Genomic DNA, 24956 nt, shown 5'->3' on the forward strand with positions numbered 1-24956 from the left:
AAAGTTATAAGCATCCCATAAACAGCAAAAGCTGTGACTCCTTTTATTCCTTAGTGCAGCTCATCTTTAAAGGAGCTGCTTAGAAGCTTTAGTTGAACAGCTCAGCAGTGAAATACTTCGGATAGCTTTTGAAAATAAGGAAGAAGAAATGCAAAAGCTTGGATTAATATTGTACAATTAGAAATTAGGTGCACAGACATGGAAATGGCAAGTCATTTCCCACAAAAAGTACCTATCACATTACATATACTTAGTATTCATTATTCTGCTTTCTGTATTAAATGCAAATCTTATTACTGTTTATGCTGTTGCCCACATATCAGTAAACATAAGTACTGCAAAAGATGTCCAAGCTAAAACTGTTGAAGGAACCCTAACATTTCACTTCCCTAGTTCATGGATTAATCGTACTACCTTAGCAAATGCCTTGCAGGCATTTTTAAGATCTTTATAGCTACAGAGTTGCTTGCTTTGAACACAGCTTAGAACTCTTAACACGCAACCTGCATTATTCCACACGCTACTGGTATCCTGAGCACTCCTCACTCATCGCTGACCAACACCTCGAGCCTTACTACATTTTGGGGGGAACAAAGCACAGCCAAACGGCAAGTCGTTTCAGATAAATGCAACACAGACTTAATTACTTATGAAAGAGACAGGAAACTTCCAGAAGTTTGTTAAATGACATTATCAGTTAGTAAAAACAGTAAGCCAAATGAGCAAACGTTGTAATTAAAAATATGTGAAAATACCACGCAGCTTACAACTTTGAAAATCTCCAGTCTCTGGAGAGTGGGGACACATGCTGAGCTACGTTTCCCGAAACTCCTGCCCAGAGCAGTCAGAACGGTAACCTTCTGGTCGTCAGGGAACGGTCCTTTTTACATAGGAAAGTTTACATGTTTTCTGGAACATACTCTTCACTTGGCTTCACGCGGAACCGTTATGAGACATGCTTATTTCAGTGCATGTCTCTTTTTGTCTCTGATCTGATATGGAAATTACAGCATATTCTTGCTGGTTTGCACAGTGACTGGGAAACACTGCTTAAATGGATGAATTATAGAAAATAACTAGTAAAGACCCACAATAGAAAGCAAACTGGAAAAAAAAAAGTATTTTGACTTGGATAATGAGTACAATCTAGCATTGTACTATAGCCAACGCCATAAAAGTAAAATGTTGAGTAGTGTTATTATGAGACGGTCTCAAGTGGCCTTACTTTACCACTACCCCACTAATTAAAAAACAGACAGCAATTCTAATACTGGGTGCATTGGCAAACTGCAGACCGCAAGGCTTTTCTATAGTCATTTTGAACAGAACATGAATTTTCCTCTCAAAACAAAACAAATTCCTACTTGCAGAAAGAGCTCAGAAACAGGTGGAACGGCAGAAGCTCAAGGACACATGACGCACGACTCTACTAAACACCGTGTTTGTTTTTTAATGGTTCATGAACACATATGTTGCCCGTACAAGTTCTTTTCACAAAGGACTATACACAATCTTCAGTGTCATTTTTTTAAATATTATTTCTAGGATCTGTTTTAATTGATTGTGAAAACGTGAGCTTTCCCAGTCCAACAGCTCTGTTTCCAACCCAGAATTAAGTCACTAAGGGGAGAAGCTACTTGTCAGGTGGATGTTTGGAACCCTGAAAAAGTCGTCACCATTATACATACCCTCTGACTGCAGGTCTAAATATTCTGAGCAATACCCACAGCAAGAGAGAAAGGCAGCAAGAGAGGCAGAAGTAGAAAGAAAGCAAAGAAAGGAAGAAAAAGAAAACAGTAAAGATTGCTGCAAAAATAGACAAAAGAATTAACTTTGCAATCTTATCCTCAAATGGTGATCCCTCCAGTAAAAATATGAAGCAACATTTTACAGGTTATTTCAAAGAGTACAACTGCTGAACGCTGGATTTTGGACCCAAAGGATATTTGGGGTAGACATCAAAAACAAAAAAGTTATTAAAAGCTCAATTCAGACTTGCCTAACCAAACCTACCTTCAGTTTACTTCCTCCTTTTCTATTTTACTTAGTTATGTAATCCTACTTGTTTTTTGAGCCACCGCTTTCTAACTCCTAGTAGCTATTTGCTGGAGTACTTAGGCAGGTCAAGCAGCTCATGCTGACTATCCAAAAAAAGCCACATAACCACAGCATTATAAAACAAAAATATCTGTTCCTGAGCTAATGTATAAAATACAGGGACTCCCAACTAGTAAAATCATAGCCCAAATACTTGTAAGGAATATGAGGAAAAATCCAAACACCCTAATTTTGTGTACAATTTCCGGACATGCCAAAAAATGAACTAGAAGCTTACTGTTTTCAAAAGCAACTGCAGCTCTCAAAGGATAAGAGTATGAGAGATTGGAGTAGATGCAATTCTAACCAAACTGCTTGATAGCCAAAAGTTAACAAACCTCAGAATTTACCATCTTATTCTGGCATTTTGCACTTTTTATAGTTTATTGTTTATAACAGTCTACTTTGAGAATGAGGGAAAAATGATAGTTTGAGTCATTTAAACCCTCCTCCTGCAGGACTGCACTCTGATTCCATGTCAGACCTTGTATCACCCATCATTTGAGGCTTTGCACGAATTTTCTATGGGATCTAACCCTGCATGAGTCCCTGCCATGAGTCCAGCCGGAGTTGCAGCTAGACAGCCAGATGTGTGAGGTTTCTGTGACAAAGGTCAGTGGCTGAAATGAGCCACACACATTTCTTATAATACACCTATTCTAAATATTTTATTATAATGTAACCCCCGTGACAAGAAAGCTGTAAGACATCTTTGCACAGGACATTTTGAACCACAGTGGAAAAAACAGAAAACACATTAAATCCCTAGTGACACCACGCTCTAAAAACCAGGAGAGAGCTCTACCCCACCCCAAGGTGATTCCTTTCGCACCTGGTGAAAACAGCCTTCTCATTTTTTGCATCCATAGTCAGCTTGATGGTTTCCTGGCCTGAGCCTGTACTGATGGTTTCCGTGACAGTATCAGCTTTATCCTCCTCTTCATCACTGTCTGAGCCTCCAGACGAGCTACTGTCCGAAGCCACCAGTGGGGCTTTCCTGGTAACGCAGACATTCCAAACACAGGGCGAAGCAGCACTGACTGAAAAAAGTGAAGAATTCACATTGCAAAATGAACAACAACATGGGAACAACTCCTCAGGTACAACCTCAAGTACGTACAGTGGTATAAAATGGGATTTTTACAATTACAGCAAATTTTGAGATGATGGTTTTTATGCAGATCCCACAACTAAGACAGCATGCATTTTATTTTAAATAAGCAAACAACAACAACAAAAAAAAAACAAATCAGTGTTCTCCGTGAGGAAAGTCCTGCCACCTCACGCTTGTGTTCAAGGCAAACAGCAGAGCAGACTATTCTCTTCACTTGCTGCAAAGCTCTCAAAAGGCGATTACTCTGAAGGGAAGATTAAGGTAGTCCGTGAGATCTCTGTTCACTACAACTTCTCTGAGAACTTGCGATGGTAAACTTTAAGCAGCTATTCTTTTTAAACTGTTTGTTGTTTTTCATTCCACATGCATGCCTGTCAAGAGCTTTCCTTTCGGGAAAGCAGAAAAGAAGAGTTGCAGCCTTTTCTTCCCAAATTTGATATCTGCTCAGGCAACTAGATTTAACACATGGTGCCTAACTGAAGGGTAGATTTTAAAAATGTGCATCAAATAAAGTAGTCATCACATGCTCTTTGAGCTTTACTGAACTGAATCTTGAACTTAGTTGGGAGAGTATACCAGAAAATGAATGTAACAGAGAAATGTAGCGCGCTATCCATTTCGGTATTATCCACCTTCCAACTGTAACTACAGGCAAAAGTTTAGTTTAGTTCCATCAAGGTCCTTTGTTAGTTTTTTTTTCCTTGCATAGGAAAGAAGAGGGAAATATATCAGACTGAAGTTGACCAGCCGGCTGGGCACAATTACCAGTAGGATAACTTCTCATATCTTTTTAATTTTTGGTAAGAGATTTCATAATCAAGCATATGGCTAAAAATAGCACTTTCAAATAATTTACAAATGAATTGTCTCTGCGACATCAACACTTACAAACTTAAATTTAGTACTTTTGTTGTGGAACAAGACTATCCCAACAAACCTTCAAGATTTCTGAGTATTATTTGAATGGACTGAACTGTGTACAGAGACCCTTTAAGTAAGGTAAGGCAGTCAGCACCGGAGGGAAGCTCTCCCCGGGAGACGTGGTACGCTATGCAATACTTCAAACAGCTTAAATAACGTATCTGTTGTCTTACAGTTCTTGTCCTGACTCTGCTTCAGGTTTCCATCTGAATCACTGCTTTCTGTGTCCACAGGAGAACTGCATCGTGGACCTGATTCAGAGCTAAAGTAGGGGGGAAAAAAGGCTTGAGAAGGAAGTGCAGATACCTTGGTTGTCACTATTTCTTTACACACATATCTTTAACTTTTTTGAATTTATTTATTTACTTATTCTAGAGTCAGAGTCTAGCAGCAGTGGCAATATATGACATATTCCTGTATCATAAGACATGAATACTAATGTCAGTTAACAGAAGCATTGGAAGGCCAAGGGAAGTATGAAGCCCTCATACAGACTATTCAGATAATATTAAAAAATAACAGGGGCAGCAAGGGGAAGGGAAGGGGAAGAAGATAAGATTACAATCTCCATCAAATTCCATCAAACTATATTTCAAATGTTCTTTCAAGTAAAAGTCATAAAGAAATTGATTGAATTTATGCCTCCTTTACCAACAAAAAGGTTGGAAGTCTGTAAATTTTGCCCATCCTTTCTCCTCAGGCGTGGTGTTCTCTGGGGCTGCTGAATCCCACACACTTGATCCAACATCCATGGCCACACAGGGTGCTGGGGGCTTTGAGTTCACTGGCTCAAATACAGCTGTCCATCCAGACCCTGAAGACACAAAAAAGCAGACTGGAATTCCTATGAGTTTTTAGAACCTACAGCTTCCCCCAAAAATTTTCAAAGTGTTCCCAGAGATGAAAAAAAGACAAAAAAAGAAAGACTGGACCTCTTTGTTATCTATAGGAAGTTGCCTGTCTCTCAGATTACAGACAATCAACTTGGAAATCCCTCTTCTGACAAATATTGTTATCCAAAAAAGACAAGCATCAATTAAGAAAAATGTCCTTATGAATCTTCTTATTCGCTGAGCCAGTGGTTTTCAACTGAACTTCTGTTTAAGTAATTTTGTTTTCTTTTTTGCCCAAAGTTAAGAGGTGCAGTTTTCAACTGTTTCAGGCACTAATTGTTTAATCTTGGCAATTACAGGTAGGGAATTGATACATGGACTAAAATGTTTAAGATCATAGCAGTGATCTGGAGCAAAATTAAGAATAGAATTTGGTTTTCAAGGTCCAGCCTATTTTTTATTTATTAAAACATACTTCTATTCCCACAGATCATAAATTTTTAAACAGTATTTTTCATGACCTTTTCTCAAGGAAGAGAAATTACTTGCAATGCACAGGTCTGTTGTGTAAACTGATTTGCATGCAACAAAACTCAGAGTAGGTGAGATCCACCAAATCGAGACTCACTCAAAAACTGAACCACAATTTGAAGCAAAGTCTCTAAAGGGTAATTACACTGACGTACAGTATCCACAGGTTGTCGTTTGGATTGTATACTCTGGTTCTTCCTAGTAAGGACTGAAAATACTGACACTACTAAATGGCTGTAGAGGGCTGATTACAAAAATAAATATGCTTTATGTTCATAGTTACCACACAGAAACACCAGCTATAAAAAAAAGACATTTTTAACTAAAAATGCTTGCATCAAAAGCGGGCATTACACCACACACAGAAAAGAAAGAGCTTTGGGGAAAACCTTGTCATCCCTTTGTTTCAGTTGACTGAATTTGTTCTGCTGACAGTGCTGCATGTCTCATGAACTTACATAGCATTACTTGCATCACTGCTTTGGGAAAAGCTTGTCTCTCTGGTCTTCCTCCAGGCAGTACAAGAATGGGTTTACAGCATGCAAACTAAAACTAGACAGGCAATAAGGCAGAACAATGAAGATATACACGGTGTGGAGATACTTGACAAGGCATGTAAGAAGTTAATGTTGTTATCCTTCACTGATATTTTGTTTTTTAGTTTTTATACTAAGAGAGCTAATACTATTACTTGTACCTGTGCGGTTGTCTTAGCATAACTGAAGCAACACATTCCTGTGCTGAAGAACTTGGGCAGGGCTCAATCTCACTAATATTTCAGAGACAGAAACTGAAGACTGAAATTCACGCTTCTCATCTGCACAGGCGGCATTACAGAATAGCCGCAGAAGCCAGGCAATTTGCAGATTGTTATTCTGCAGAGGTGACTACAGACCTCGTTTCAAATGGGATGATGCTGCGTTAAACTCTTTACCTTCAGAGGAGTCGGTCTCTTTCTGCTCAGAAGTATTGTTTCTGTTGGTGTTTGCTGAGGAAGGAGGCAATTGCTGTTCTGTTTCCTCCTCTTCTTCCGAGTCCACGCTACCATCATGATCTCCATTCTCAAGATCACTTTTTGATGAACTCTCTGAGGTCTGAGATGCTCCAAACCTGAATCGCAGAACTGAGAATTAGAGAGAGCTCTTACAGCAGCTAGTTCATCCCTCACCTGCTTCCCCCCTGCCCCAAAAGGGGAAAAGAAAGGAAAAATTCAGGATCGTTTCTTATAGCATATCTTTCAGTGCTTTGGTCACAGTTTAGACGGATCAAAGTGACAGCCCTCCATATTTTCCGCTGAGGCTACTGCACAGCCAACTAACTTTCTGTTAGAAAGTTCTTCCTAGCAGCCACAGTCCAATGATGTTCATCAAATTTCATCCCACTAATTCTTCTTCATATTCCCCTGCACAATTCTAAAGGATTCCATTTTCAGAAATTCCCCATCAGTCACTATTTAGTTACTATACCAACAATTCTTAGCCATTTTTTATAAACTAATTAGTATTTGTAATAGTGTTACATGTTTATAGTACTTTGTAAGAATCTAAAAAAGCAATTTTTCTTTGCAGATCATACAGTTTAATTTTAACAAAAAGCTCAATACCACTACCATACTGAAATATACGGAACAAAAACAGTAAAAATGACAGTGAAAGAGAATATAACACCCACAAATAATCAAATGTTTATAGGTAGATGCAATTAGGTATGACCATATATATTCCACTTGTTACTAAGGAAAAACATGAATACAGTATACTTATTAAATAATCTGAGAGAACCTTGTGTAAAGTAGGGCAGAAAGTAGATAGAACAACTAATTCAACGCACATAAACACACTGAAGGTATAACATGCTGTAAAGGCAGTTTCCTGTATTATAATTTTCATAGAAAATTCAGAATAACTGATGACTGAAAAAAATTAACTTGTATTTAATCATCAAGTTTAGTTAAATTCAGTGTCGAATCACAGAAAATTATGATTTAACCATCAACACAATTTTTCATCCTTGTAACAAGATACTTGTTTCTGACTCAATTTATTTCAACCTTATATACCAAAAGGGATATGCCTAAGGCCCGATTCAATTAATACGGTACCATTTTATAGATTTTTGATAGGAAATAAGTTAAATGGGAGGAAATTTACTTAATTAAAGCAAATACAGTAAACAAAAATTTTCCCCTTTACATATATCAAATGGAACCTGACTAAAACCCATAACTGGTCTTATGTTTTCTACATTCAAAGGATGGACATGAGAGATGAAAGAGTAGTACCTATCAGTCAATAAATAAGCAGGAAAACAAATAATCTGTAAGAAATTTTAATATCTAAATGTTAAAGATTAATGGCTATGGGCAATCACTTTTAAATCCTTATTAAAAATCAAAAAACCCAAAGTCTGTAAGTTGCCTTTTGTTTTATTTACATTTATCACGGTCGCTTACAGTTGCTTGCGCTATACTCTACACAATTTATTTTCATTGACAGACACGGCTTCTTCCTTGCGCTTGCAAGGGACACAAACATCTAATCCATATCTTCTTAAGAGAAATTCAGAGCAAGCAGAAGTTGTGAACTGATCAGCCGATGCTGAATCCCTTTTAGAGGGCTTATTTCCCCAAAACTTACAAAACTCAGAGAAACAGCAGCACGTATTAAGCCCCTAAGAGCTCTGCTTGTCAAAAGATATCTACAGAGAGTAATGAGAAATAAGTTCCAGGGACATATGCGCACGCCTGGAGACTGGTAAGAGCAGACAAAACAAGGGGGCAAACAAGGTGAATACTACTGTGATATAAAATCTCTGTATTAGCAAAAAAAAAATCAGTTTAATAATATTAGGCAAATAATTAGGCAAATACAGAAATAACTTTTTAAAATAACTGACTGACTGTATCAAAGGGTTGAAAAATTCTAAATGATTTGCAATGCCAGAGATGCACCATGGGAGATACATTAATTGTCACGCAGAACACATTTTTTCTTGGTTGGACTTCTTAGAAAAGATTCTTCTATTTACTGCCCTCAGTCTTACAGTCTTCTCAATCTCCTCCTCTCCAAACATGAAGAAAGGAATAAGTTCCAAATTTTTCAAACTAAACTTTTTTTTTTTAAATCTTTGATAATAGACTCAACAATCTGGTGCTTCCATCACTATCGCATTCCCTCAAACTGCATCCTTGTCTCACATTCAAGACAACCACCTTTTTTGCAGAAGTGTGACATGTAAAACTATTTTATGCAAGAAACAGGCTTCACAGAACACAATTAACAAATAATTAAACAAACAATTAACTGAAATTTAGTTTCACAGCATTCGGAAGGAAAAATGACTTTCTGTTTTCACCTCACCTTGTTCTTGATTTAACTTGGGTTGCATAGGTTATCTCCTTCTCTTCCCAGATATCTTCTTCCTCCTCATTATCATCAAATTGTTGGATCCTTTCATTGCAGCAGGCTTCAAAGAGGGAAGCATTGGGCTAAAAGAGTATAAAAAAGAAATCAAGTTCTATTTGTTCTTTGGAGAGAAGTACTTTGTTGATGAGCAAGTTCATAAAACAGCATTTGTACACAACTAATACCATGAAGGTGTTTGCATTTATTTCATTCTACTTTCCAAGTTAAGTAACAAACAGCGTTCAGATGTGGAAGAGTAAAAACAGCATAGAAAAATAAAAGGCTCAGTATGCTCGGAAGCAGCAAACCCATCACAGATCAAGAAACATACCACTATTGCAGCCTACGTTGCCTCCAAAACAGCAGGTATTCCTGAATGCTGCTTCATGCTTGCTATGTTACATATGTCCTTCTGCATCACTCAGGTTGATTGGGATATAAAATCACTGGTAGTATGAGGGCTAGAAACAATTACCTTAAAAATATTTCAGGTGGAACATCACCCATTCACAAATTTACCAGCTGGGAACTTTGACAATACAGTGATGCCATGCATGCGACCGGTCCCACCTGGGCTAACAGTTCACAGTGCAAAAGTTCTTTCGATAACTGCATTCTTCCTGACAGAATTACAGGGAGTTTCTAAGCAAATATAATACTTAACTCACGCACACACATTCCCTTCAAAACATGGTACCTTCCTTTCTGGAAATGAGTTTTTCAGACATTGGTAAAGTGAGATATCCCTGTATACATACAAATAATCTGCCTATTTGTGTGTTCTGGAATCTCTGGATTAGAAGACCTAGTAAGTGCTGATTTCAAGATGAGGCACAGGCCAAATCAACAGCTGTCTTAGAATTCCAACAGACACAAAAACTGTCTGGTTAGGAAAAAAACAAGTTAGTATAAGCAAATAAACAGCTATTTGTGGCTGTAGACTTAGCTGGCCATTTCAAAAAGGAAATAAATTTTCTGTATCTATAGAGCATTATCTAGAACAGCCAGAAGGGAGAAGAAAAGCTTTTCATAGTACTGTTTAAATGAAAAGGAAAATATTTTAAGACTAAGGAAATCTAAGTCTCAATAGTGACTGCAACAACCTCCAGTCCAGAAATGAGTCTGGAATCACCTCATTTAAGCCACTATCCATCTTCTTCAATAAGAATAGTGACTTAGGTCAGTAAAACAGAAAGGACAAGATACCACATGACAACATACAAACCCATAGGAAACCCAATACTTTGCTATTTGTATTTTTTTTCCTCGTCTGTGCATGACAAGAGTAAATGAAATGAAAATAATAGCAATTGATTCACACTGCAGAGAGACAGAATAAGAATCCTCCAATGTAAAGAGTACTACTTCTGAAGACTGTGGCCAAAGCAATTAAAATGTAGGGATATGTACATTTAACGCCTTGAATTCCTTAACCAGACTCAGGCACTAGGGCCTCTCTTCATTTGCTGAAATAATATACCAAATCACTTTATTTCAAAATGACTACAGCTGATTACAAGTATGAACTAACCTGCTAGAATCCATCCTATTAAATAAATATCCCAAAATACCCACTTACACTGTCATCGTCTGCATCTATATTGAAGTTTATCTCTGCAATCCTGTCAAAAGGAGCACTGCAAAAAGAAGGGAAAGAAACTTCAGTGATGGCATGGAGTAGCAAATAGCACTTTTGCAGCCTCAGTGCAAGACCAGAGTACAGCTGACCGCACAGACACTTTATATGACCACTCAACACCTTCTGTATTTGTTCCCTGAATATTTGGTGCTCTCTTAAGTGCAATGGTTTCCACTCATTAGGATGAAAGACTGATTATTTCATATTTGTGAATATTTGAAAAATATGTGAGATTTTCATTCCTACATTCAATACCTTAGTGCAAGATCTTTAGCATTATTTTGTTGATAAGGTATTTTGAGCCTTCAAGGCAATCACAGCCAATGATTGGTTGTTATTTTGCAACTCTTACGGTACTCATGCAATATATAGGCTATCTCCAAATTTTTCAGTGAGTCTCTCCAGCTGAATGAAAGCTTACATAAAAATGGAAAATTCATAATTAATTAAAAACAGCAAATAGAAGGCGCTCCATCTGAAATTCCAGTCCTCTGTTCAGCTAAGAATGCCATTAAGTTCCTCAGAATGAGACAAGACCCAGAGAGAGCAAGCATGTTTCCAGAATGAACAGCAACTGCCCGTTTTTTTTATACAACAAAAATTGTGTTGTTGTGTTTATATAAACACAACATCCCTAGGAAATCTTAGTGTGCATAGTGGCTCAACATCCCCTGATACATTACTGACCCACGATAGTTGCAAAAATCATTAAATAATACAATTCCTCGTTTGGACTTAAGATTTTCTGGTCTAAGAACAGCAGGGGGTGCTGCAGGTCAAAAAACTCCAACTTACTAGCACAGTTTGGGTCAATGCAATATTTTTTCACAGTATCTAGACACTCCGAACTTTGGAAAGTATTATTTTCCTTTTAAGAAGACTGTTTAGCTAGCCAAAAATATTATTATTCAAATCATCAGGGCAATGAAGCACAATTAATACTTCTTATCTTTCACAGTGACACAGCACCAGTCTTAGAACGTCCTACACCAGAACAGTTTTGCAATATAGTCTCTCTTTCAAGTCATTAATACAGAGAAGGATCGCACATTCCAGTTACAGATTTCGCTCAGTTTCATCTTCATTCTTAATATGCATTTTAGGTACCTTCAGCCAGCTTCTTAAGTAAGGTAACTCTTCCCATCCACCTACAGGCACACACGAGTGCAATATCTGGTGCTGTCTCATAAGAAGCTAAAATTCTATTTTATTTTTTTAAATGTGTAGAACTAACTAATCCATATCCAGTTAAACTCTCATGCTAGTCTGAAATTTAGTGGCCTTATGTAAGTTCCTTACAATTGCAAAGTTCAGGAAAGAAAACAGGAAAGCTGGACTCCAAAATCTTCCTCCACGTTAAAACACAACTTCCAATTATTTGGAACATGTGATTTAACAAACACAAATAACAAATTTAGTAAACGTTTTACTGGAGTTCCTACAACTCCAAGGATCTTAAGACTCTCAGAGCTATCAAACATGGAAGGCTTTCAGGACAAGGCTACTTGGTTCATGCTTGAAAGCAACTCTGAAACAGCCAAACCACTTCCAAATTGTCATTTCATTTAACATACTTCACAGAGTCCAGTAGTTGCTAAAATTATGGTCCGAGCAGAACCAGCAAAAGGATCTTCAATAAATCAAATGTGGAGCAACCAAAGAGTCAGAGCCATTTGGCATGTAACTTTCTGGGCTAAAAACTTCCCATTTTAATCAGAATTCCAGGACATGAGGATCCTGTAGCATTTGCACAGCGGACTCCAAAATTTGCTGGCTTGTGAGCGTCAGCCCTCAGGATGTAATGTACAGCAGGTATCATCACACTAGCCCTCTCTGTCCCCTTGGTTGACAAATACTTCTTTTGACTGTGATAAACACTGCCTTGAGAAAAGAGAACAAGGTAAAATGGCAATCAGAAACAACGGATCCTGGAGTACTTTTCTGTCAGTAGAGGTAATACTGAACAGTTACAACTTCTGAACTATTATGGACAAGCAGGATATTTACAGAGTCCTAAACATTTCCTTAGCCACAATTTTTGAGGTGAGAAGATGAACTGTGGTTTTAATTAGATTACAGCAGTTCTTCTATAAAAGTAATGCCACTTTTGCACGCTGAATTCAGTAAGCTGCATAACATCGAGTCCACCTGTATCTTCCTTCTTTTAACTACTATTTGGGTTATCTACGTTTCCTTATTCATAAGAGAGAAAGGGGTTGAATTTTTCTGTGGACTCCATCAGAACACCATTCTCTATCTTGCTACTCCTAATTTAAGTAAGGACTTAATCCCACTGGAGAGTAGCAATATAACTGCCTAGAGTTAGCTCTAATGATTTGCATTCTGTGCAATTAAAAGTATTTTAGAATATAGATTTGCATTTTTTATTTAAAACGTTTCTCTTCAAAATGAAGACGCGCTCTTCCTTGGTTCAACAACTGCCGTGGGAGATCAGGTACGGAATTCTGTAAAAAGAATCCCTGTGAAGAAAGGTCAGCTGCTTTCCAAGACATTGATCAGTCCTCTGTTTTTTTCAAGTCAAAGAAGATACCGTGAGTTTTAATTTACCCCCTGAACCAGAAGAAGAAAGATTAGTTGCAAATAGCCTTAAATGCCAAATATAAGCCTCTTAAAGCTCTGTAAACTTACTTGATATTATCATCCTGGTCTGCAAACTCCTCATCATTAAAGCCAAACTGATCCACAAAGTTAGCTGTCATCTGCTGGATCTGGTACTCTGAGAAGGCCTGAATAATGGAACATAAAAAGAGCTATCATAAAGGTGTCCAAAGATATCCCGTTAAGCTAGCTGAAAATAGGTATTCTGAGAAGGCAGTAAAATCACAGAAAACTGAGAAACTTTGAGAAATCATCTAGTCCAAGTATCTTTTTCAAGGTAGGGCAAATCAGACTTCTACAAGTCCTGGAGAGAGGCTTCTCTGATCCGCTCTTAAATTCTTCAAGTGACAGTCGTGCAATTTTCCTAGGAAATCATTCCTCTGCTTCATTATTCTATTCATTATTCATTCATTCTATTCTACTCATTATTCATTTTGTTTTTTTCATTTGCTCATTTTCCCCTGATGTAACATGAAATTTGCCTTACTGTAATTTAAGCCCACCATGGACATCAAGAAGGCATTTTTCACTTCCTCTATATCCCTCTTCCCTGTAGGTATGCTTTGGAGGCATATGTCTCAAAAAATTTTCTTTCCTCTCAACCAAGTGGCCCTGATTACTTTAACTTTTCTTCATATGTCATGTTCTACCCCTCTAATCGTTCTCATTGCTATCCTCTAGCTTACCTTTTGTTTATACAAATCACTTATGAAGTTCAGTGTCTACAACTGGACGCTCACCATGCAGAATGGAAGAATTACTCCGTGTCTTTGAGACAGCATTCACACACATCACAATGTTTGATCTCCCACAGCAGCTTGGGTCTTCTGACTATTTTTCAGCTGGCACCCCAGTATTCTTGCACAGGCATTATTTTGGTCACATTCTTGCCTACCCATCCATGTCCCATTCTCTGTTTATGAAGAGGATTGTTTCTGCCTCTAAGTAGAGAAAGTCAAGACTCGACTGCAGGTGAGGTTACGCACCTGTGTCCCTGTCCGAAAAGTTCTGTGGCCTCCTGTCAATATTTCTGTTGACACTTGTCACAATAAAGGGCAAAACAGATACTCCTCACAGAGCCAATACATTTTCCCCTTATTTTTATGAGCTTTGAGCCTTCTACATGTCAGCTGAGGGAAAGAAAAATCCTGAGACCTTAGCTACAGTCAACTGAACCTTTGATTAGCTCTGTTTCTTCTTAAGTTGAGGCTTCCAGATAGGCCTCCCCCCTGGTAAATGAACATATCTTTACTGACAACACTTTAGTATGGCTCTTTAGCTTTTTAACAGAAGACTGCATAGCTCAAGAGGATGCAGAGCCCCTCTACCAGCTCCAATTCGGCTGCAGGCAGGTGATGCATACTATCTCATTGGCGGGGAAATACAGCAACGCACTGCAGCTGGTCTACAACGTCTGTACTGCCCAAGCCACCACCATGCAGAAAATCAGGACAGGAGAAAGAAATGTGGAGTCTCTCACAGGAACGTGGGAGACATCATGTATCTGGCAGTTGGATGCGGTTTGAGCAAAATTTTTTCTGAGACTGGACTGGAGTCTGCTATGTAAGTAGGTATACTGGAAAAACGCAAATCAGCTGAGCACACCAACTAAGAGTACAATTTAGGAAGCTGTTGTGTACTAGGAAGGATTAAGGGTGAAATCAGAGAAGCAAGCTTCCCAGCAACAGTAAAGAACATATCGTTAGCTCACCTGCTGGAGAGAAAGTTCATTGGGAAAAGCACTCTCAATGTCTTCATCCTCACTGGAAGAATGCAGATGATGAGTGCTCACCTGGAAGTACAAAAAGGTAAGCATAAGGGAAAGCTAAGAAAGCTCAAATACTTTCATTTCACACACACAATCAAAGACCAAACTCCGCAGAAGGCAGAAACTGTCCCAGTGGTAACAGTAACATGGATTAGAGTTATATCAACATGTATCAGAACTGCTGCTGCTTCAAGAACTACTATGGAATGTGTTCTTTACTAACACTCTGCCCTTGTAAGCCTATTGCATAAAATACAGCAAAAGAAGAAAAAGACGAAGAAAAAGAAGAAAATATCGCTATTTTCTACTAAAGAAAATTCAGAAAATAATAGGCCTGATCAGAAAAATCTGAAAAACACAAAATATCACTATTCTCACCAAATCCACTGTATTCCTCCTGTTGGTTTCTGTCAGTGTCTCTTCTACAAAGCTCTCCCATCTCCCTCTGCAGTCTTCAGGTAGCTCTGTAACAGAAAAGCCACCATCAAGAATAATACAGTTCAAGGAGATAGGATCAATGCCAGTCTACACAAGCATTTAGCCCCATTGTCTCTCCTGTGTTAGGAACAGTATCTTCATCAAGGGCATTGGTTTTGGGACTATCTGATCATTAATAAACAGGGCTGAACTCCTTCTAGGATACATTCAACAGAAAATTAACAAAACACACAGAGCTTGCCTGAATATCTCAGCTGACTGCGTTGGTTACTTGGAAGTCTTTGGGCAGGAACATATACCCGCACATGAGCTAAGCAAAGCATGAATTATATCTGTGCTCTGCAAAGTGAATTACATTTTACCTATGACTTTCTAAAAATGGCAAATTCTGTAGAGAAAGGCAAATCTTTCATTAGGCCACCCAGTAAGATACTGTTCTTAACCATGTTGACTCACTTGTGCAATTACAGTGGGCTAAAGATACAAAACTGCTTTCTGAACTTTCTGAAAAAATTTTCTGAAAATCAGCATACAGGTGACTTAAGCTCTATTTTTCTTCTCTTATTCTTCCATGGTGATAATGGAGAGAAATAGCCATGGCTTGTGAAACTTTCAGTCTTTACAAAAATATTTATTCCTTCTCAGTTTTCATGCAGATATGACAACATACCAAGTTACTACAGTACTATTTGATCTATTCATTAGAAACCAAGAAGAAAAATGAGTCACATTTATGGCCCTGTCTTCCATTAATAGCTGCCGACAGAAAATCCTCTCGCACAAAGATTATATGAGATAAAACTAGTTCTCGAAATAAAGCGCAGTGAAGTGATGATGGACAAAGCCTGACAGTGTGAATATCTCCAACACAGCAGAGATGTAAGGCCTCTGAGATCATTTACTCTTGCGTCTCTCATCCTCTCAAACAGGTATGACTACAAGCAATTATATGAGCACCACTTATAAACACCATCCCAAAATGCTGTAAATAAACACTATAGATGTACATAAAATTCCTGAAGAAAAAAGTATTCTTTAAGACAAAAAGGATAAATTCAGTCCCTGTTTGCAAAAACAAAGTTCCAACAACTTCAACAAAGTATGTCTGTAACAAAGATCAAGAGAATTTGGTCAAAACACGTCTTTTAAGTTAAGGGAATTTGCAATATTTAACCAGGAATCATCTTCATTATAAAAGGGAGACTCATGAAATACAAGGCACTAAAAGTATTCCCAAAAGGCCTGCAAAAATTAGTTAATCAAGGAAAAAAAAAAAAAAGGAACTGGAAAAGGAGCATATACCTTTAATAAACTCACTAATTTGAGTTTGCATGGGGCCCTTCTCCATATTCTGTACTACAGCATTGGCTATTCGGGTAAGGTGGCCCATATTGCCTCGCCTCATTCCACCTTCTGCCCTGAAAACAGAAAACAACCAGTAGCGATATAACCAGACACTGAGAATCATAGGGTCGTAGAGTCATAACCAATTTCACAATCTAGAAGCGTTAAGACTTCCTTGCTGTTGCAATAGTTTGACAAAAATAAGCATTACTACAAACAGGTTTAATAGAAAATATGCAGCAGCACAGAATCAGCAGGAACGCTCTCTATTCACGCAGGCAGGGCATAGGATGAGTTTACCTGTAACAAACAAACCCTTCTGCATTTTTCCATGTATTGAGATGGAAGACATCACTCACCCAGTTCTGAATGCACTAGGTACTCTTTACACTTGGTTTAAATCTTAAGCTAATGAGGTACAATGAAAGATCAGTATATAAATAAATAATCCCATTATAATTTCCACTAAAGAAAACACACAACAGTAAGAAGAATTTAAATAATTGCTACTGAAAAAGCTCTAGATTTTTACTTGCAATTGAAATATTTAGCAGGTGAATTTGAGAGGACAAAGGAGACTAATCTACCACCACTGGATTTTCCCCTCACAAAATATAAGAGGCCAAAACTATGTCCAAGTAGTCACTAAGTCACTTTTCTTTGAATCTCCATTGGGTCTCCTTCACTGGATAGCAAAGAAGCAATCTGCAAATCAGGGGATGAAGAGCCTGAGCTAATTCCGCTTTCCATAGTATGCAAACAAGAACTGATGAGAGTTGGGAATAAAAAGAGGAACTCTAGTGGCAGTTTTCTGGTAAGAAATTTCACAGCGACATATTTAGAGACAGCATCTCTGCTTTTAATCTGGCAGGTGCTGAAAGTAAGCCTAGACAAAACTCACACATACAGTGCTATTAGTCATTGTAACATTATGTACTTTAAAGCGTCCCAAATACTGAAGTTTATTTCAGAAGTGATTATTTCTTGATGTAGCACGAGGAGTATGCAAGATTGACTCAACCACAAATGCAACCGGTGGGTCAGAATCAAAGCAAATGGAAAAAAAAAACCCTCACAAACAGGATGACAAGAAGTTTCCACCTAATGTTACTAAGTCTCCGTTTGTAAAGCAAAGCTTTCTTTCGCAGATGCTAACAGAGCCAACATATAATAGAGACTCACTTTTCCTTGTGGGTAGGGGAAAGCAGTAAGTTAGTAAGAACATATCAGAATTAATTTTGGGCTGGTATGCTGTGCTCATGTAAATTCTTCCCTAGTGTTGCCCTGGGAATCTGTGTGTAATGCTACTCGAAAGCAGTCTAGGCTGACAGGTGGAATACAGCAAAGCCATCAGACAACGTCAGCTCCTCCTAAAAACATGGAGTTATAGCTAAATGTTTAAACTTTTTTATGACCTTCCCTTGAAAAGCACAGTAATTAAATCCTTCTGAAACTTTAAAAACGATAAGTTCATACCGAAATGATCTTGTGCTTTCCCCTAATATTAGCGTTGGTCACACGGAGGTGAGGAGAGTAGATGGTTTGGGGGCAGGGAGTGGACCCTGACCACTCCACACGTTCACGTACCAAAAAGCAGAATACAAAACAAATGCAGACTGCAACTGCAAATATCATATGTCCCTTAATAAGGACAGCACTTAAACTTGCACCCCAAATCTAGGATTTGAAACTATTCAAATGCAATTAATACTTGTAAAAGAGCTTCCAGTGCTAAAGCACAGCCTTTTGCGCATAGACTGGTGATAATTCTTTAAAATTCCAATTCAATAGGACAGCAAACAGGCAAAATTAACCTCTATTTCAACGCTTTCTTATATTCTTTATCAACGATACCACACTCACATGAATAAGAAGGCAAACAAAAATGTGCTACAGGTAGCTTTGTAAACTACTGTTTACTACAAACTCGTACTGATGGCAAGGCTTTGATTTATTTTAAATCCTAATTACCTAGGCAGATCAAATGGACTGAAATAAAAGATATGTTGGGTTTTTTTACTAGGTAAACTGTAGCAGATACAAGGTCCTTTATGAAAAATATACAGAATACCTAAAACAAAGAGAACTCAAAGAGACATTCCATGTTCCAACAGGAAAATATATTTCCAGAGTTCTATCTGCTGCTTTTTTAAATTCTCAAGCTCTTGAATCTTTTACCGGGGGGCTCCTAGTGCTTCGCTCCATCTCCTCATTTAGTGCATATCATAATCTTCATATAAACTCAAACTTCTTAAAGCACACCATCTGAGATACCTCTCTGTTAACTAAAAATATATATTTTTAGCTATTAAAGTTCCTCTCAATTTGGAGGCTGGAGCTGTGTACAGCATAAAATATGTCTGAACTCTAATTCCTATCTAATTTAAGTGAGAAAATTCTTACATAGGAACCACAATGTTTCTGCATTACCTACACAGTTGTGCAATAAAACTATCAGCAAAATTTGTTATCATCAGCCCAATGGATTGCAGGAGGTAGAAAAACCAATGCAGCCTGACAGCAAGCCTAAAATAATTAGAGTGGGACGACACATCACTTTGGAGCTACAGAGAACTAGAAACAGCGACAAAGGACAAAAGCATTTAGATGGGTAAAGAAACGGGAGCCTAGAGAATACTTTCACTGGCATCTATTTTTTTAATGATTTAAATCTTATTATCAGCATGCTAGCCAAGTGTTTTATAAAGTCAGAATATTAAACGAGCAATCCAGAGCAAAAACGTTTGCCAGCCTGAGTTTCCATACTGTTGGTCACGCTAGGGAGAAAATGGTTGCGCATTTATGGAAAAAAGTAAAACGTTAATATGCAATGCAAAATTTCTTGAGAAAGCAGGAAAAAAGCTAATTGTGCATTTGAGCTGAGACATTATATACATTAATTTTTTTCCATGCTTGGGAGTTTTTAATTATACATCAATGTGGTAAACTTTTTTTCTAGCATGCAAATAATCCAAATTCCAAATCATAATCCAAATTCCAAATCATTTAAGACACCATTACATTGTAAATTATTCCAATAAATAAAAGAATATTTCAAGGGAGTATTCAAAATCTGCAGCCCTAGGACAACAGCATTCTGAATCCAAAATCCCTTACTGTATTCTGTCATTGGCTTCCCAGGCATCCAATATCCTTTGCACGAGGCAGCATTTCTGGAACAGCTAGAGAAAAACAGGAGATAGGAAGAACATTTCCAACATTTGCCAAAGAAAGATTCATGCCTTAGAAAACGTGTACTGAACTACAGTTCCTTTTTTTAATTCCTTCACTCCTATCGAACAAAAACTTAAAGTTCAGCACTTATTTTTTTAAGAGCTCAAATTTCTTTCTCAAAATTTTTCTCAGAGGATCCATGGAAAACAGCATTACTTACAAACGTCTTCAGTCTGCTTTTGGGGCTTCACGAGAGCAGTATTCCAAAATATTGTTGTGGTTTTACAAACACTACAAAAACTTTTCATCATGAGGCCCACAATACTGGAGGTAAAAGCTAGTTAACTAGTTACAGTTGTTATGATTTTTCTTTTTTTTTTGTTTTTTGTTCTAAGTTTATATGCATCTTTACTAAAAGAAATGAATAAAAATGGATACGTAAGCTCATTAAATGAGATCTGGTAGTATGTTTCTTTTGCAATTGGATGAACAAATCAAATGTACAAAAAGTAAATATACTTCCATCCAGAACTGGAAGAATCGAGTAATGTCTAGAGACAGTTTTAGATAAACTCTATTCTTCTGAGCAGTTTGTCATATAATGTTCTCGTTAATGCAAATTCAGCCTGAATCAATCCATGTAAAGTTCTCAGACCAGACTTACATGAGTCACCATGATATTCTCAGTACTGTTTTCTGGAGCCTCCAGGCTCTCTGTGGCCGCATTTCCATTCAGCACCTCTTCTTTGCCTTCTAGGTCATTAGTAGTAGTTTTTCCCTCTTGTACAGAGTGTGAGAGAATAGCTGCTATGGACAATTCCACTTGGAAATGCAAAAAGTTATTCCACGTGTATTTAAAAAATAAGTCCTGGGACAAAATGAGAAACAGAAAAAAATCCACTCTATGACACATCTTCCCATTTTTAACAACCAGATGAAATAAAAACACAGCCCCATTAATTGATTAATGAAAGTGTGCACTAAGACAACTTTTCACTTCCATGCCACAATGTCCACTTCCTGCACTTGAATGTACTCAGTTTTCTCAGCTCTGATGCACACTTTCCTACAACCTGAGCCCATTGGTAATACTCTGATAGACAGCTAGCGCTCACACCATGGATACATTAAACAAATATATTACCTACTCTGTGGCTGCATTAGTTATACGAAAAATATTAACTAAATTATAAGCACAAAAATAATAATTTTCTGAAAGACTGTTCTGATTACAGTGGCAGTTTTCAGATCATGTCCTTGTTCGTGGTTAGACAGAAAGATCTGCTCTCAGTATTACAAGGTCTGTCTCCAGAACACGTCGGAGCTTTTTCAGTAACGAGACTATTTTGCATACATTGTACTAAACTACCGTAACAATAGATTTGAAGCAAGAGGTCCATTTTAACATATTAAGCAACTGTAATTGTATTACAAAAGCTATTTTGAGAATGGATGTTCCTACTTTCAGCATTTTAGGGAAATAATTAGGCACCGGCACGCATGAAACATACCATTTTGCACTGAAAAGATCAAAGAGAAAGTAAAAAGGTTCTCAATTTAAAGTTACACTGCTCTTTCACAGTATGCCACGCTCTATTACTCACAAGTAGTAAGTTCATGGTACTGAGTCTGCATAGTTCCTGATTAATACTGGGAGTGTTTGTGTGAAGCAGAGCAGCTATTAGTCGAGATCCATGAAGACGAGCATTCCCCAGTGGCTCCTCCAAGACACCAATTGTAGTTAGGATTGCCGTTTTCTACCAGAGAAACAGATATTGAGTACCTCAGCAAAGGCCGACATTTCCTTTAGTGTATTCGGACAATGATTTGACTAAACCCAACTTGTTAATTTCCTCACATAGACATTCTCTGCAGGTAAACCTAGGTCCTCTTTCTACGGTGAGAAGTGTCTTGCGACCACTGTTAGAACGAACTACACTTCCAAAATTGACGACTGAAGTCAAAACATCCATTAGGCCTAACTAACAGTTCCTTTCTTTTCCTTCCCCAACCATCTTTACACAAGCTACCGGTCACAACATATCTTGGTTTTCTAATAAATGATGTGCTTGCTTTCAGCTCCTCCTGCTTGGTTCCTAAGCACTTGAATTACAAACTTTAAGCATGGATTTTTCTTCAGGGATATAAGTTAGATCTTGCGTGTTCCAGCATGCAATGCTTTCAGAGCATATCCAGGAAGCCTCTGTATAAAGAAAGGGAAGCCCTGAAATGCAGGTCAGCAGCCTGTTTGCTGCTAGAAGAGGCTGGGGTGCTTTACCTTGGGAGGGCTGAGCAGCAGCTGGTGGAAATCCTTTAGCCTTGGTTCAATACCATATAAAATGCTGCTATTGACAGTGTAAGACCTTTCAAATCCCTGAGTGTATGAGTCCATCAGTCCTTCCACCCTGCAAAGAAGAAAAGCACAACAGCTAGAATTTGACCAAATCTTAAAATGGTCCCCAGTCACACTGTTTCTGTTGGTCATTTTCTCTTGAAAAATAACTGTGAATATGAAAAATAATCATTTACAGTCACTAAGGATATTTACCTAAGTATTATGTAAATATAATCTTGTAAATAATATAATCAAAATGTAAATGAGATAGAGTAGGAAGACAGAGAATAAGCTGTTTGCACAGCTGACTGAAAACGGCAAAGACAAATTACTGAAGTTCCTCCTGGTTTTTAACGCTTCACAAATAACTGGGGAGTAAGTTGCATCAGAGAGTGCCAACTATAAATATTTGTTTAAAAACAACCTTCCCTAAGCGTTCAGAAAGATACACATGATGAAAACACAAGGGCCGACATCTAGCATAACAACTATTATTATTCCCTTCCAACAACAGAGTCTTACACTGGAATAAAAAAAAAGAGAAACAACTTTCATTTCAGTACCAGCAGAAAGCCAGGAACGGGCTAAATAGGAAAACTTACGTCTTTACCCTCATAAATCTTCAGAGATCCCAGGGACAAGACACAGTAAAATTAGTGTCTCAACTTTTCAGTTTTAACTCTGTACGTTATTTTCTGATTAGTAATTGGTTAGTAATTGGTTAGTCCAGTGCTGCTCCCTGTCTTTTTCTTTCCAGTACCATTTCCTAATCTTCCATTATCTTCTTCACTCTTCCTTAATTTCTCCGTTTATTTTTTTAAAAAGGGACACTTTCAATGTCTCCCTTCCTCCCCACAACTCTCTTGTGCCTTTTCTCTCCTCTATTTCCAAAAAAAAAAAAAAAAAAGGCGATAAAGTTTTGAGAAATAACATTTAAACTACACAGCCATACATACATCATCATATAGATTAAGCATGCTACACTATTTTCTCCCACGTTCTGCATATATTTTGCTGATAAGACAAGACCTTCCTATACATGTGCAAGAGAACCCGAGGTGCACACAGGAGGGCCAAGCTGCTAACTGACTGTAATGAAGTACCGCTACTGCATCAAAAAAAAACGAAGTAGGTTTTCATGTACTTTTTTCCAGTTAGCACTTCACACTAGAGTGCAAAAAATTTTTTTTTTTTTGCCCAAAGATTTCGCCCATGTAAAACTATATTTCAGTTCCTAAAATTGTTCTTGCTAGGGCTAGCAAGGCTTTTGACATCGTTTCCCCTCACATCCTCCTAGGCAAGCTCAGGAAGTGCGGCCTGGATGAGCGGACAGTGAGGTGGATGGAGAACTGGCTGGATGGCCGAGCTCCCAGGGCTGTGGTCAGCAGCGCAGGGTCTAGTTGGAGACCTGTAGCTAGCAGTGTCCCCCAGAGGTCAGTGCTGGCTCCTGCCTTGTTCTTATTCATCAATAACCTGGAGGAAGGGACAGAGTGCACCCTCAGCAAGGTTGCCGATGCTACTAAACTGGGAGGAGTGGCTGACACACCAGAAGGCTGTGCTGCCATGCAGAGGGACCTGGACAGGCTGGAGAGAGAGAGTGGAGAGGAACCTCATGCAGTTCCACAAAGGCAAGTGCAGGCTCCTGCCCCTAGGAAGGAATAACGTCAGGCACCAGGACAGGCTGGAGGCTGACCTGCTGGAGAGCAGCTCTGCAGAGAAGGACCTGGGAGTCCAGGTGGACAACAAGTGGACCGCGAGCCAGCAATGTGCCCTTGTGGCCAAGAAGGCCAAAGCCATCCTGGGCTGTATTAGGAAGAGCGTTGCCAGCAGGTCGAGGGAGGTGATCCTGCCCCTCTCCTCAGCCCTGGGGAGGCCTCACGTGGAGTGCTGGGTCCAGTTCTGGGCTCCCCAGGACAAGAGAGACATGGCGCTACTGGAGAGAGCCCAGCGGAGGGCTACTGAGATGATGAAGGGCCTGGAGCATCTCTCCTAGGAGGAAAGGGCTGAGGGAACCAGCACACTTCAGCCTGGAGAAGAGAAGGCTCAGGAGGGATCTGACCAATGTGTATAAATATCGGAAGGGAAGGTGTCAAGAGGACGGGGCCAGACTCTTCTGCGTGGTGCCCAGTGACAGGACAAGAGGCAACGGGCACAAACTGAAGCACAGGAAGTTCTTTCTGAACAACAGAAGAAACTTCTTTATCTGTGAGGATGACTGAGCACTGGCACAGGTTGCCCAGAGAGGTAGTGGAGTCTCCTTCCCTGCAGATATTCAAAAGCCGTCTGGACACAATCCTGGGTAATGTGCTCTAGGGGACCCTGCTTGAGCAGGGGTGTTAGACTAGCTGATCTCCAGAGGTCCCTTCCAACCTCAACCATTCTGTGATTCTGTGAAGAAAGTGCTAACTTACCCAGAGCGCCTCGTTTCCAGCAACGTTAAAAGAACTTGCGTTCCATTCACTATGCAATTTTCAGTCTGTTCTCCATCAAACATGTTCTTCAGGAGTTGCTCCACACATTCCTGCCTATTGATCAACACGGACACACATTGATGGTATTAAAATCAGAAATATTTTACAGCTGATTCAATCACAAAAAAATCATTTCTGGATTTTCTGGAAAAAAAGGCTCTATTCTTTTCTCTGGAGAAAGAATAAAGACATTTCTCTCTAAAAAGTCTCATATGACAAGAATGGAGCTACACTAGGTTTAGGAACTTGCTTACTCATCACTAGGACA

General features: G+C 38.6%; 1 protein-coding gene across 2 annotated transcripts in view; it reads right to left on the reverse strand.

The window, feature by feature from the left end:
• Nucleotides 1–24956, reverse strand: part of PPP6R2 (protein phosphatase 6 regulatory subunit 2) — a 107201-nt gene that overhangs the window by 16236 nt on the left and 66009 nt on the right. For both annotated transcript variants that reach the window (XM_068941634.1, XM_068941557.1), the window contains exons 8-22: nt 24629–24742; nt 22161–22287; nt 21487–21639; nt 20547–20750; nt 19826–19890; nt 16667–16782; nt 15305–15390; nt 14870–14950; nt 13189–13286; nt 10480–10537; nt 8856–8983; nt 6431–6606; nt 4784–4946; nt 4306–4394; nt 2930–3137 (exon numbers count right to left, since the gene is read on the reverse strand). In XM_068941634.1, coding sequence (XP_068797735.1) covers nt 2930–3137; nt 4306–4394; nt 4784–4946; nt 6431–6606; nt 8856–8983; nt 10480–10537; nt 13189–13286; nt 14870–14950; nt 15305–15390; nt 16667–16782; nt 19826–19890; nt 20547–20750; nt 21487–21639; nt 22161–22287; nt 24629–24742 — 1866 coding nt within the window. The remainder of the gene's footprint in view (nt 1–2929; nt 3138–4305; nt 4395–4783; nt 4947–6430; nt 6607–8855; nt 8984–10479; nt 10538–13188; nt 13287–14869; nt 14951–15304; nt 15391–16666; nt 16783–19825; nt 19891–20546; nt 20751–21486; nt 21640–22160; nt 22288–24628; nt 24743–24956) is intronic.

This window comes from Struthio camelus, chromosome 1 (genome assembly GCF_040807025.1).
Source record: "Struthio camelus isolate bStrCam1 chromosome 1, bStrCam1.hap1, whole genome shotgun sequence".
Lineage (NCBI taxonomy): Eukaryota > Metazoa > Chordata > Aves > Struthioniformes > Struthionidae > Struthio > Struthio camelus.